This window comes from Pteropus alecto, unplaced genomic scaffold, assembly GCF_000325575.1.
Source record: "Pteropus alecto unplaced genomic scaffold, ASM32557v1 scaffold38, whole genome shotgun sequence".
Classification (NCBI taxonomy): domain Eukaryota; kingdom Metazoa; phylum Chordata; class Mammalia; order Chiroptera; family Pteropodidae; genus Pteropus; species Pteropus alecto.
In genome coordinates this window covers 9,625,650-9,639,571 of record NW_006442512.1, presented here as the reverse complement: position 1 = coordinate 9,639,571, position 13,922 = coordinate 9,625,650, and the positions used below count along the sequence as shown (strand labels likewise).

The following is a 13,922-nucleotide window of genomic DNA, read 5'->3' as shown; positions in this document are numbered from 1 at the left end:
TCTTGAATAGTGTGATGAAATCTCTAGCCTACCTGCTATGGGACATAAATCATTTCTTTGTCTAGCATATCCATGCTACCTGCCTATTAATTCTTTGTCTAGCATATCCATGCTACCTGCCTATTAGTTCCTTAGTAGCTGTCTAGGTTATTAGATCGATGATCACAGTATCGAAGTGCTTGTTTTTAAGTAACCCTGATTTTACTTAATATTGGCCCCAAAGCGTAAGAGTAGTAACTCTGGCAATTCAGATGTGCCAGAGAGAAGCTGTAAAGTGCTTCCTTTAAGTGAAAAGGTGAAAGTTCTCAACTTAAGAAAAAAGTCCTATGTGAGGTTGCTAAGATCTACGGTAAGAATGAATCTATCCATGAAATTAGAAAGAAGGAAAAGAAATTCATGCTAGTTTGCTGAGACAGACCACATTCACATAACTCTTATTACAGTATATTGTTATAATTGTTCTATTTTACTATTAGTTACTTTTGCCTAATTTATAAATTAAACTTAATCAGAGGTATGGGTAGGAAAAAACAGTATGTACAGAATTTGGTACTATCTGTGGTTTCAGACATCCCAAGACTGGGATTCTTGGAATATATCCCCTGAAGATAAGAGAGAACTACCATATATTAGTTTGAAGTGTACAACTTAATGATTTGATATTTGTACACATTGCGAAGTACAGAAATAATATTTTAAAAGTGGTTTTATCTTAGATAACTTAAAGGTAATTTAATTTTTCAGAACTTTTGAGCATGCCGTTCTAGCCGCAGGAACAGATTTCCGATCTGACAGACTGTGGGAAATGTATATAAACTGGGAGAATGAACAGGGAAACCTGAGAGAAGTTACAGCTATATATGATCGTATTCTTGGTATTCCAACACAGCTGTATAGTCATCATTTTCAGAGGTAAGTGGAAAAATCAGGTCATTAAAATATCTTTGATTGTTCAGGTAATTAATTCCTAATATTGAGGATCGTAATTCTCTTGAAATGTCATGTTGAAGTCTATTAGATTCAAGGAGGAATATATTTCCTTGCTTGATAGTCACAATTTATACACTTATTATTATTATTATTCATTTATTTATTTATTTTAGGCGAGGCAACCCTTGGTTGACCTCACAGGTTGCAAGGACCTTGTCATCTTACAATCTCTTATTTTTAATTTTTTACGCCTACAGCACCTGGTCTTCCTAGGTGGACTCCCATCCAAGTGCTAACCAGGCCCAACCTTGCTTAGCTTCCAAGATTAGACGGGATCGGGCTTGTTCAGGGTGGCATGGCTGTAGACACAATTTATACACTTTTAAATTTAGACATTTTCCCATATGTCTTGTGAAATGTTTAGGAATTTTACTGTTTTACTGTTTTTAGACATAAGATTCTTATCCACTTTATAGATGAGCCTTTTGTCTGAGGTATTTCAGAATAGTGAAGGAATGAGAAAGTAGAATCTTAAGTTTAATTATTCTTTGTGGTACTAAACTAACACTGTACAGGGCATATAATAGATGCTGTTTAAAACTTAATGATTTACTACAGGTACATTCTTGTGTTCATGTAACTCCTTATATCCAAAACAGTGAATGAAGTATGTATTTTGTGTAGTAAGCCCTGTCTGTATTCAACAATAAAAAATTATTCATTTAAAATTTACACTGTGATTTTCCATTATGATTGGTATAATTTCATTTTAATTAGTACTGTTAAAACAACTAAATCTGTGTACTGTGATTTCCACATTCTGTGTTATGATGTACTCAAAGCCTCCCACTAATACAGACTCAGAGATCTGTCTTTCTGAACAAGAAAGTGTTAAGACTGTGTTGATAAGTATTTACTTTCTTTCAACTGTAATATTTTCTATATTTTTATCATAATTTTTATAAGTAGTATTGTGTTAGAGCCTATAAACTTAAGGACTTTTTAAATAGATGATTTTCTAAATTTTTTTTTACTTAAATGTAGAACGCTTTATGAAGCATCTGAAAAGTTCTATGGATCAATTTGCTAAGATTAAAGAGGTTATGCAGACTACTCAGGGTAGAAATAGGAAGCATGTAGATCTGAATATACTGTCTCTGTTTTTTATGGAATAGACATATCTCTAGGGTCTATTGACCTAGGGAGACATATCTCTAGGGTCTAATGACCTAGGGAGACACTTGCTGGAAGACATTATTAACACGAAGCTTGGCATTTGGAAATGCTTGATGAGTATTTGTTGAACGAATGAATATAAAAGGTGGGACAATGAAAGTGCCTTTTCATAAACCGATTCTTCTGGGATCTAAAGTATATGTAAAATATATGATTATAAGAACTTTACTGTTGGTAAGAAAAAAAATATAATTAGGAAACATACATACAGTATTTGCCATATGCCAGACACTGTTCTGAGTGCCTTATAACTCATGTAATCCTCACAATAAGCTAGTATGGTATAGGTACTAGTAATATCCCATTTTATGGAATTAGAGGAAGATTAAAATATTCCTGTAAGGTCACATAGTTAGTAAGTGTTGGAAGCTAGACAGTGTGGCCCTAAAGTTCTTGAACTAGTCCTCTCCAAATCTTTTTTATTTTTATTTTTATTTTAATGAATATCCCACTAGGCTTTTTTAAAGTCATATATACTTATAACAAATTAGTTGATTGCATTATGCATACTGCTCATTAATGTGCTCTTTTTTATGTAATACAATGAGAACCACTTTTATCAGTGTGTAGCAAACTCACAAGTAGTATTTATTGTAAGTAAATCTTATAGTTTATATAAATAAATTCACATGACTAGCTGCTTTGAGAACCTCTGAAGTGTTTTCTTCTGCATAATATACTCTCCCTACTTAAAAGTCTTAGCACTTGCTATGCAACAGATGATATGCCTTTTAAGTTGTAGGAATAAAGGCCCAATATAACTATGTGTGGATGGTCTTGGCCCTCAAGTTTTTCAAAACTATAGAAAAGGAATGATGTGTTAAAAAAAGGATTCTAAGTGCTATAGTAGGAATAATTTCCATTGGTTATACACCGAACATTATCTCTAAGAAAATATGTAATGTAAAATCTTACTTAGCATGAGCACTTTGTGATGTGACCTAACTTCTCAGACCCAGTGCCTGGTTGTTGCTAAGCTCTAGCCATACCCAAGTACTGATAATTTCCCAAAAGGTGGTGGTGTTTTATACTTTTGTGACTGTATTACCTTTGTCACTTCCAATTTGTTTGGTAAACACGTATTCCTCAAGAACATACAGCTTAATGTTTCTCTGTGAAACTTTCCCAGTTCACCTAAGTAGAAAGTATCCTTTGGTCATTTGTGCTATCACTCTACCTACTTATTTACATTTATCTTAGCATTAATTTTGCTATATCTCTTGTAGCTTTTACATGTCTGTCAGTTTCTGGAGTTTATTCTTTTTATCCTTAATAGCTAGGAATAGGGCTCACTATGTATTAGATCCTCAGCCATTCTTCATTGAGTAAATTAGCTTTATAGTTGTAAAAGCTGATGAAAAATTACTGCTTAATATTACGCATGTTGTATCACCATTTGAAAGAATTTTCTACACAGTGTAGCAATTTTAAATTTATGCTCTATAAGTAGTTATTTTTCAATTTTATCTTATTTCAAGTTTCTTATTTGTTTCCTGGTCTCAATTTTGAGTTTTAATATTTATCTGAATATTAAATTGTTCCTTTTCATACTACACATTTGAGAGTTACCTCTTTTTTTTTTTTTAAACAAGGCAGTCTGTATTTTTCCCTCCCAGTGATGAAATGGGTCCCAGGTTAATCCTCTGTATCCACTGAGTTTTGCAAAATTGAAATTAGTTTTCAGTGTTATTTACAGACATTAGTGGAAGTCTAAAAATCCAGGTGTAAATAGCCTAAATCAATTTTAAGAAACTTGGGAGGAAATTTTATAATGTTGGAACATGTCTAATAATTAGATTGAAGAGGTAAATTTAGGTCAAAAGTTGTGTCAGAATATGAAAAACTTTAAGGAGATTGGATTTTAGCCTGACACGGTAAATGCACTGAAGTGATTTTGGCAGGAGGAATTTACGATCATGTTTATGATTTTGTTTTACCTGATTACTTTTTAATAACATTTTTTATAGTAGTATTGGGTGGGGATGAGAGTTGTGAGACTAGGAGCTGGAATACTATGTCCAGGGGAAAAGTGAGGAGGGCATGAAAATGTTAGAAAGTAGAATCAATACAACCTGGTATCCATTGGAAGATAAATAAACTAGATAGAAGAGATTGGAAAACTTAGTGGTTGACACATTAGAAATGTTGAAGGTGTTGATTTGTGGATGAAGATGACACAGTTTAAGACATTTTTTATAAGTTTCCAAATTGAGATAGTATAGATATTGAGCTCCTCAACTTGGTGTTTTTGATTAATATTTGTACATATATATAAATTAGTGTGTGTGGATAAAATGAAACGACATTTTTTTCAAAACACTCTGCTTAAAATTTCTTTGTGAAGAGTATTGGACATTGGATATACTAATCTGGAATTTAGGAAGGTTTGAGCTTGAGTTATAGTTTTGAAAGCTGTCATAGTGTGTGTATTATTTCAAGCTATATTAATAAGATTGTCCAGAGAGATATGTAAAAATAGATGAGAACAAAATGCAGAGCAGAATCCTTAGAAATACTTGCATTTAGGGGCAGGTAGGAAGAGGGAACTCTCAAAGGTGATCAAGGAGCAGTCAGACTTGGAGGAAAACCCAGAAAGTGCTAAGTCAGAGCCGAAAGCAAAGAAGATTCTAAAAGAAAGGTGTGGTTAGCCTTAAGTACTGAAGACATCAGGATAGGCTGTAGTATGTGTCCCTTTAATTTTGCATGTAAGAGGTACTTTGTGACTTTAGGGCAATTTCATTAGAGTTTGATACAGACACATGGATTCAGGAGTAATTGAGAGGTGGGGAAGAAACTGCAAACATTTCTTGATCATTTATAAGTGATCATTTATAATTTAAGTATAGATAACTATATTTAATTTTACAGTAATTTTTCAAGATAGATATTGTGCCTTTTTACAGATGAGAAAACCAAGATTTAAAGAAAGGGAAAACTTCCCTTAAGTCAAATAACTAATAATAGACAGAACTAGAATTTGAATTTATGCCTGTCTATGCCTTTTCCATTTCATTACAAAGGCAGAAAGGAAATGAAGATGTCTGTAGACTGCTTTATCAAGTGGTAGGTTTTTACTACAGAAAGGAGGGAGAAAGGGAATGCTGTTTTGCTTTCTTTAAATCAGTTTCTTTGTAAGAATGTGTTGTGGGAATTAACATGGGATCTGAAATTAGGCTTCATATGTAGAGCATGTATTTTTATTGTCTTCCTTTAGATTTAAAGAACATGTACAGAATAACTTGCCTAGAGATCTTCTAACTGGCGAACAGTTTATTCAGCTGCGAAGGGAATTAGCTTCTGTAAATGGACATAGTGGCGATGATGGTCCTCCTGGTGATGATCTACCATCGGGAATTGAAGACATAACTGATCCAGCAAAGGTAACTAGACTTTTAAAAAATCCTTCAATACATGAAAAACTGGACTTTATATACCTTGACTCCATGTGTGGTATGACTTGTAGCTCATATAAAGTATTTCTGATTAAGGCAAGTGAAAATTCTTTAGCTGGTATAATTTAAATACAGATTTAGGTAGAGAATGTATTTTACTATGAGACATCTGGAAATAACCTAGAAGGAATATTTTGCCTACCTTGTGATCTACTAGCCCTATTTAAATAAATAAATAAAAATTAAAAAAAAATTAAAAAACATTTTTATTAAGAAGTTAGGAAATTCTGTTACAAATTTTAGTAGTTAATTTTATTTGCACATAATTTATAACAGTTTAAAACCCTTCACTATTCTAAGACTAAAGTATGTGTGGATGATACTTAAATGTAAGCAGCGATATTTTAAAATTTCAATATATAACTTGTGTGATTTAAATTTTTTTCTTTTTCTTCCCAAGCTAATTACGGAAATAGAAAACATGAGACATAGAATCATTGAAATTCATCAAGAAATGTTTAATTATAATGAGCATGAAGTTAGTAAAAGGTGGACATTTGAAGAAGGTGTAAGTGTTTTTATTTTGTAATAGTCTCAAAAATATAGTGATAGGAATAATGTATTTTTCTTTCATTTTTGAGTATTGCCTCTATTGCTTTTTATTTTTCTTATTTAAGTAATAACTTAAGACATTTGTCCCATTTTTGCTACTAGTATCAAATTTAGAATCTTATTCAATTCAGATTTATTTGAATTGCAAGATATCTCTTTAGTCCAAACCATTTTTTATACTTGTTAAATTCTTAAAATCAACATTGAATTATACTTCACATACAACAAAATGTACCCCTTTTAGGTGTACAGTAAAATGAGGGTCCCCCCCCCACAATTCTAATGTTTTACTTTTTTAACAGCTTTATTGAGATGCAATTCACATACTGCATGGTTCACCTACTTAAAGTATAAAATTTAGTAGTTCATAGCAACTACAACCATTACTATAGTCAATTTTAGAACATTTTCATCACCTCAAAAAGAAACCCCTTACCCTTTACCTCTCATCTCTCTATTCCCTTACCTACTCAATCCATCCCTTCCGCCCAGCTCTATGGTACTACTAATCTACTTTCTTTTTCTGTAGATTTCTCTGTTTTGGCCTTTTGTGTGAATGGAACTATATAGCATAATATTGGTATCATCCAGGGATTGGTTCCAGGACCCCCATGGATACCAGTATCTGTGGATGCTCAAGTTTCTTATATTAAAAAAAGGCATAGTATTCTCATGTAATCTGTATTTTCATGTAAACATGGTTTGCCTACACATCACTTCATTCATGTGGATTCAGCATAGTGCCAGGAGTGTGGCAAAGTCAAGTTTTGTATTTTGGGACTTTCTGGGATTTTTTCCCCCCCAGATATTTTTGATCCATGGTTGGTTAAATCTGTAGATGCAAACCCTCCGATATGGAAGGCCAACTAACTGTATGTGGGGTTTTTGTGACTGGTCAGAAAATGAGTTTTGACAAATGTGTATGTGCTGCAGTCACCACAGAAGTCAGGAGATAGAATTATTCTGTCGTTCCAAAAAGTCCCCTTGTCCCCTTTTCAGTCAGTAACCCCCACCTCACTCCTAGCCCCAGGCAACCACTGATCTGCTTTCTGTTATTATGGTATAATTGTTCACTTTAAAAGTAACAGTAAGATTTCTAAAATATTAAAAAATTGTGTTAAAATAACTGAATAAATGGAAAATACATTGTTTCCTCATTATGTAAAGGCTAAGGCGTTTAAAGGATTATAATTTACAAAGTTTTTTTTTCAACGTGAAATATGGTGATTGAAATTTTTGGTTCATTAGCAATTATATTTATAATTTAAATAATTTATATTGTTACTGTACACATGCATATTTTGTTGATATTGGTTTATTTTTATTGTCATGTCATACTTTTATTACAGATTAAAAGACCTTATTTTCATGTGAAACCATTGGAAAAGGCACAACTAAAAAACTGGAAAGAATACTTAGAATTTGAAATTGAAAATGGGACTCATGAACGAGTTGTGGTTCTCTTTGAAAGATGTGTCATATCATGTGCCCTCTATGAGGAGTTTTGGATTAAGGTAAGAAAATTATATGCTCTGAAACTTGAATATTATAAACATTGATCTAGTGACTAACCTTTTTTGTACTTCTGTTGAATGTTGTTCATATAACTATATCTGTTGCATTAGGAGATGGTCTGCTTGCAACCAGATTTGACTGCTGCATATGCCAACCTCGTTGCCTCTCTTCGTCCTTCCTTACAGAAACTAGTCTAGTGGTTCAATAAAGGTGCTGAATGGGTTTACAAATAGAATTTTATCGTTCTGTCACATATTTAATGGCTTGTTCAACTGTAAATTATTCAGCATTTCCTCTGTTTCTGTGTGTAGTATGCCAAGTACATGGAAAACCATAGCATTGAAGGAGTGAGGCATGTCTTCAGCAGAGCTTGCACTATTCATCTCCCAAAGAAACCCATGGTGCATATGCTTTGGGCAGCTTTTGAGGAACAGCAGGGTAAGATTGAGGAAATTCAGTTGATTTTTTGGGATTTTAAGTTACTTCAGGATAAAGATACAGAAATCGAGTCTTTAAGGGATGGTGTAAAGCAGAGACTGGTAAACTTTTTCTATAAAGGGCCAGATAGTAAATATTTTACGCTCTACAGGCTAGATGGTCTCTTTCCTAACAATGCTGCCATTATAGCCTAGTAGTAGCTCTAGATAATACATAAACAAATGAGCATGTTCCATTTTTTAAAAATAAAACAGGGCTGAATTTAGCCTCTGAGCTGTTTCTCAGCAATACCTGACATGAAGGATATTTCAGAAGATTAAACAAAAGCGTAAACAATGAATTACTATTTCTAGGTAATATTAACGAAGCCAGGAATATCTTGAGAACATTTGAAGAATGTGTTTTAGGATTGGCAATGGTTCGTTTGAGAAGAGTAAGTTTAGAACGACGACATGGAAATATGGAAGAAGCTGAATATTTGCTTCAGGATGCCATTAAGAATGCCAAATCAAATAATGAATCATCGTTTTATGCTATCAAACTAGCCCGCCATCTTTTCAAAATACAAAAAAACTTTGCAAAATCAAGAAAGGTGCTTTTGGAAGCCATTGAAAGAGACAGAGTATGTATTTGTATATTTTGGAATGTCTTCCATAAAAAAACATGTTTTTTGGGTTTTTTTTTTGGCAACTATGATGAAAGATTTGTCTGTATGTAATATATTACTAAATGAAGACAACAGTCCCTCTAAACTGATGTTGCCACTTTTTAAAGAAAAATTTTAAATTATTATGAATTAAAAGGTTGAAAAATTAAGATTATTGGATTAAAAAGTGTTGCAGACGTTGTGATACTATTTTCCCCACATTTAGAAAATTTATGGTAAATTTACTGATGATTAAGTAGACGGCTTGGGAGAACACCTTATAAACCAAAGCATGGCAGTTATTTACAGTGCAGCAAATGTAGCAGTGAGATTCTCCTTTTTCCAAAGTATTTCCTTTTATATATCAATTGATAAGAGTCAGTAGATAGGTAGGTTCTCATTTTTTCAATTTTCAGCTAATGCCGGGTCTGTTTAAGACACAGGTTTATAACAGTTTGCTTCCCGCTGCAGTTTAAGATGATTATCTACAGTTGTCAAGATTTAAGTTATTGGAACCATATAGTTCATTTTTTAATATTTTATATTTGTCATGGTAGGTCAAGCCACTTGAATCTCAAGACAGGATATAGGGTTTTAAATTATTGACATTCAACAATTTTCATGTTGTTTGGGAAATACCAGGATAATGTCACTACTTGTAAATGTGCTAATCAGTTTGTACCTGTTTTGATATATGCTGAAAACATTTAACATGAGTTACATTTTAATACAATTTTTAATATTGAATTTTTCAAATTGAGACATAAAAGGGCATTTTAAATATAAATATCTGTGGTCTAAAACTTGGAAATATTATTAATTGATGCTACTTTTTTACACAGGAGAACACAAAGTTATACCTTAATTTACTTGAAATGGAATATAGTGGTGACCTCAAACAAAATGAAGAAAATATCCTAAATTGTTTTGACAAAGCTATACATGGTTCATTACCTATTAAAATGAAAATTACATTTTCTCAGAGAAAAGTGGAATTTCTTGAAGATTTTGGTTCGGATGTTAATAAGTAAGATATTAATTATATATTTATATTTGAATAGTAAATGAGCATTGATAATTCTTGATGGGAATTTGATGATTAGTACAACTTAATATCTTGTTGAATTTAAAATGTTTGCCTAGTTTATTTTTCCCTTAGGTAGATGTGGGGTAAATTCAGTTTCGTAAATGTATATGTGTTTAAGAGGAGGACATATGGTTTGTTTTTCCTTCAAAACTTTTCAAAATTTTGGTATGGTAATTTGAACAGTGAGTAGATGAGAGAAGGCAGGTAGGAAGCAGCAATCCCTTGAGAAAGGGAATAGATCAAGGATTGAACCCTGAAACACAGATACATATAGGCCACAGAAGGTGGATGGGATTCATGGGGGGGGTGGGGTAGGAATGCCATTTTATCTCAGATTGGAAAAGAGGATGGATATGGTTCTACAGATAATGCCTAATGGCCTTATCTTTGTGCATTGTAAAAAGCTGAAAGTTAAGGGTGGTAGAAATCTAGATTTGAGTAAAGGACAAATTTAAGATTTAAATTTGTAAGACAGAAGAGTAGAAATTGATTAGAGCTGCAGTTCCATTTCTAGTAAGGAAATATCCCAGTTCTTGTTAGGCATGTGCCTTCTCTAATTCTAATTTAGAGTGAATTCCATTGAAATAGCTATTCATAAAATAAGACTTACTTGTGTGTCTGTGTGTATTTATATGTGTATGTGTACATTTTTGATGGTTGAGTAAAATTTCAAACTAAAAATCATTTAACATGAGTTACATTTTAATACAACTGTATGTATGTGTTTGGTTTACATTTAAATGTTTTATATGAATTATCTAATGTAAAATATGTTAATAGTCTAATGAGGAGTATAGGCACTTCAATAGGTGGAGAGGTTTAGAGAGAGATTAGGCATTTTTTCCAAGGTCACTTAGCTATTACGTTGTACAGCTGGGATTAGAACCTACTTCAGAGTCTGCTCTTAACCACCTCATGTCCTCTATAGCTAGTGTCTTCTGTTTGTTTTGCAATGAAGAAAATATACGAAAGAAATGGTATACGTAATTCTAGTTTTTAGTCTATTTGGATGATATGGTAATTGAGGAAATACATAAGTATATGAAGTAGCATATAACTTAAGACTGTGGGTCAGAATGGATTTGTCATCCTTCATAGAAAAAGTGGGGCTTCATTTAAATACAAGATTCTGATAAGGAGGATAAAATGTGGAAGTTAAAAGTTCATATAAAAGTGACATCTGCTTTATGGAGAGTTTTGTGAAGTAGTGGAAGTTATATAGATTGTGCTGGGTCTTGAGAGCTAGACTGAGTTCAGAGAACATGTAGTACACAGTTGACAGTAGGAAGCTATTAGAGTTTTGGTTGAGATTAAATGACATATTTTAATTAGGCAGTAATATGCCTGCAAAGAGGCTCAATGCAAAGATGCCAGTTGGGCCTTTGCAAATACTATTAAGGAGGGTCTTAGTATCAGGTAGTATGTTGTAGTAGAAATTAAAAAGAAAAAAAGAATGATTGAAAAATAAATGAGCCATTTAGACATTTAGATAGCAGTATAATGAATTAATAAGAATTAATGCTTTGGTCAGACAAATACAGGCTTAAATGTTAAGTCACTTGATTTGTATGTTCTTCATTTTTCAAAATTTCTCACATGAAGATTGAGTCTCATCACTCAATCCACGGGTTGTTAAAGGCTTTAAGGTAATTAGTCCATTTAAAGTTTGATATTGAGTAAACACTCAACCTGAGATGACTGGTATTAACAATTTTATAGCCCTTGAACATGTTGGGACCAGTGTAATTATAAATATTATTAAATGTGTGTATATATATATATATGCAAGATGCCCAGGGAAGTTGTGCATGTTATGTAAAATTTCAAGGTTATTTCTACAGAAATGTTGTATTCAGGTTTATGATTACTTTTAAAAATAAAGCCAATATTTCAGAAAATGGTAAAAGGAAAACAAAATCATGATTTTACAGTCAGTTTGGCTTTAAGTGACATATGGCACTTAGAACTTCATAAACAATAAGTTCCATATATTACATCAGAATTTTATTAAAACTTACCTTTTAATTAATGATAACCAACTATACTATAGTTTTATATGGTTTTTAGTTTCATTTTAAATACACTTTATCCTAACTGATGTCAGGTGTCTTCAGTAGCATTGTTAAGTTAGATTTTAAAGTATACAGATTGTACAGTTGTCAGGACTACATGATCGCATTGGACAAAAACATCAAGGTCATTGTCTTAGTTGTGTCACAGCTTCTCAGGCAGGCTTTCCTTATGTATTAGAAATGATAAGCACAGGTAGCTCTTGGCCATCAGCTTTTAGCCAACTAGTAGAACAGGCACCTTTTCAGTAGCTCAGTCAAAAACCCTGGGACTACTAAACGTCCTGGTTTGGGTCATATCCTCACCTCTAAATCAATTATTGGTCAAGGATATAATGTAATTAGCCAGGCCTGTAAGAAGCCCCATTTGAATGCATGGACTGAGAAGGAAAGTGCAGGGCAGTGGTTCCTCAGAAAAGGTAGCTGGGAACAGATTTGCCTGCTGGCTCATTAAAAAAGAAAATCAAAGGATGTTCATTTCAATTTACTTTTGTTTTCCTAAGTAGAAATAAGTTAAAACACTTTAAAATTTTAAGTTTGGATTTTGTATATTCCAGTGGATTTTTTTTCTTTTCTCTCAGGCTGTTGAATGCTTATGACGAACATCAAACACTCCTAAAAGAGCAGGATTCTTTAAAAAGAAAAGCAGAAAATGGGTAAGTAACTTTGTTGAATCAGAAAGGGATGCTTAAAAGACATTTCATTGTGGTAATTCCTGTAAAAGACAAATATTTTTAAATGTTACCTTTATGTTGTGGTAATCTAGACAATTTTTTAAAAAAATATGCAGATGTACACTGGTGGCATGCATCTGTTTGTTAAAGTACGTATCTGTAGTTTTAAAGGTTTCCATTTGTCCTTTTATTTAGATCAGAAGAACCAGAGGAAAAGAAAGCACACACAGAAGATACAACTTCATCATCTACACAGATGATTGATGGTGATTTACAGGCAAATCAAGCTGCATATAACTATAGTGCCTGGTATCAAGTGAGTTCACACAATTATAATTGAATTTTTGGTTCATAGATGTTGTTAAAAAGGCTTTTTTTTTTTTTTAAAGAAAAAGCAATTCTGCTTCTGTTCCAGATTGTACAGTACGTTATTTTGTGGTCAAATCTTAGAATTTCAGCAGTGAACACATGCCTATTTTCTTACACATACTTGCTTTATATATATATATTTTTTTTATATGAAATTCAGCCATAGTGCTAGCATGCCAACATGTTTGCTTTTTCCTTTCAGTATAATTACCAGAATCCTTGGAATTATGGACAATATTATCCTCCTCCTCCAACTTGATGGAAAAATGTAAATATCAGATGGAGTGTGTGACAGTATGAAATTTTTTTTTTTTTTTTAAATGAGGGATGTAAACATAGCATAAGCTTGTTGTATTTGATAACTTGTCTTCCCTGGTTCTGTGTAACATTTGTTTAGTAATAGGGGAAAATGTCACTAAGTAGCTTACAGATACTATTTCCTACCATTTATAAAATTTACTTTTTATTGGAGAACTATTTTTTTTATTTTTGCATTAAGTGGTCTAGAATTCTTTTGCAATGCATTTGCAAGAGTTTTTGTAGCCTTAAAGGTAGGAAAAAAAACCTGACTGCAAATCATGTCAGTGTAGTACAAGATTCTGAAAATACATTAAGGGCTGGTTTAAGGATTTACCTCCAGTTAAAAAAAAAAAAAGGATTTTAACCTTTGCTGACTAGGTTTTGTCTGCGTGTTTCAATTATCCTTGTGAATTTCGATCTAACTGCAGAAAATATACATAATTGAAATACTGTATCTTGAAATAGATTATAAATAAAATGTAATGTTTGCATCCCTTTAAAAAATGAAAATCATATCAAAAGTATGTTGTTTCAGGAGACTTTGTATTTAGAATATTCATGTAAACTTGTGAGCAAGCCTTCATTTTTGATCAAACTGATCATCTTCATTTTTGTAATAAAATTGAAGACTCATCCTCTAATTGTTATGAATTT

At 32.4% G+C, this 13,922-nt stretch overlaps 1 protein-coding gene, 1 non-coding gene and 1 pseudogene across 6 annotated transcripts in view; 2 read left to right on the top strand and 1 right to left on the bottom strand.

Annotated features, from left to right (window-relative positions):
- PRPF39 (pre-mRNA processing factor 39) overlaps positions 1-13,909 on the top strand; it is a 30,486-nt gene extending 16,577 nt beyond the window's left edge. For 4 of the 5 annotated variants that reach the window (XM_006922694.3, XM_015597727.2, XM_015597726.2 and 1 more), the window contains 10 exons: positions 745-912; positions 5,381-5,546; positions 6,019-6,126; positions 7,520-7,684; positions 7,997-8,123; positions 8,477-8,745; positions 9,612-9,796; positions 12,507-12,581; positions 12,795-12,915; positions 13,171-13,909. In XM_006922694.3, the coding sequence (XP_006922756.1) occupies positions 745-912; positions 5,381-5,546; positions 6,019-6,126; positions 7,520-7,684; positions 7,997-8,123; positions 8,477-8,745; positions 9,612-9,796; positions 12,507-12,581; positions 12,795-12,915; positions 13,171-13,227 (1,441 nt within the window). In that variant the 3' untranslated portion in view covers positions 13,228-13,909. The remainder of the gene's footprint in view (positions 1-744; positions 913-5,380; positions 5,547-6,018; positions 6,127-7,519; positions 7,685-7,996; positions 8,124-8,476; positions 8,746-9,611; positions 9,797-12,506; positions 12,582-12,794; positions 12,916-13,170) is intronic. The other variant, XM_015597728.2, reaches the window with a different exon arrangement.
- LOC112471736 lies at positions 1,179-1,297 on the bottom strand (annotated as a pseudogene).
- LOC112471720 lies at positions 8,808-8,887 on the top strand. Its single transcript, XR_003043391.1, has one exon. It is a non-coding gene; the product is annotated as a small nucleolar RNA SNORD127 (small nucleolar RNA).
- Positions 13,910-13,922: the final 13 nt, after the last annotated feature.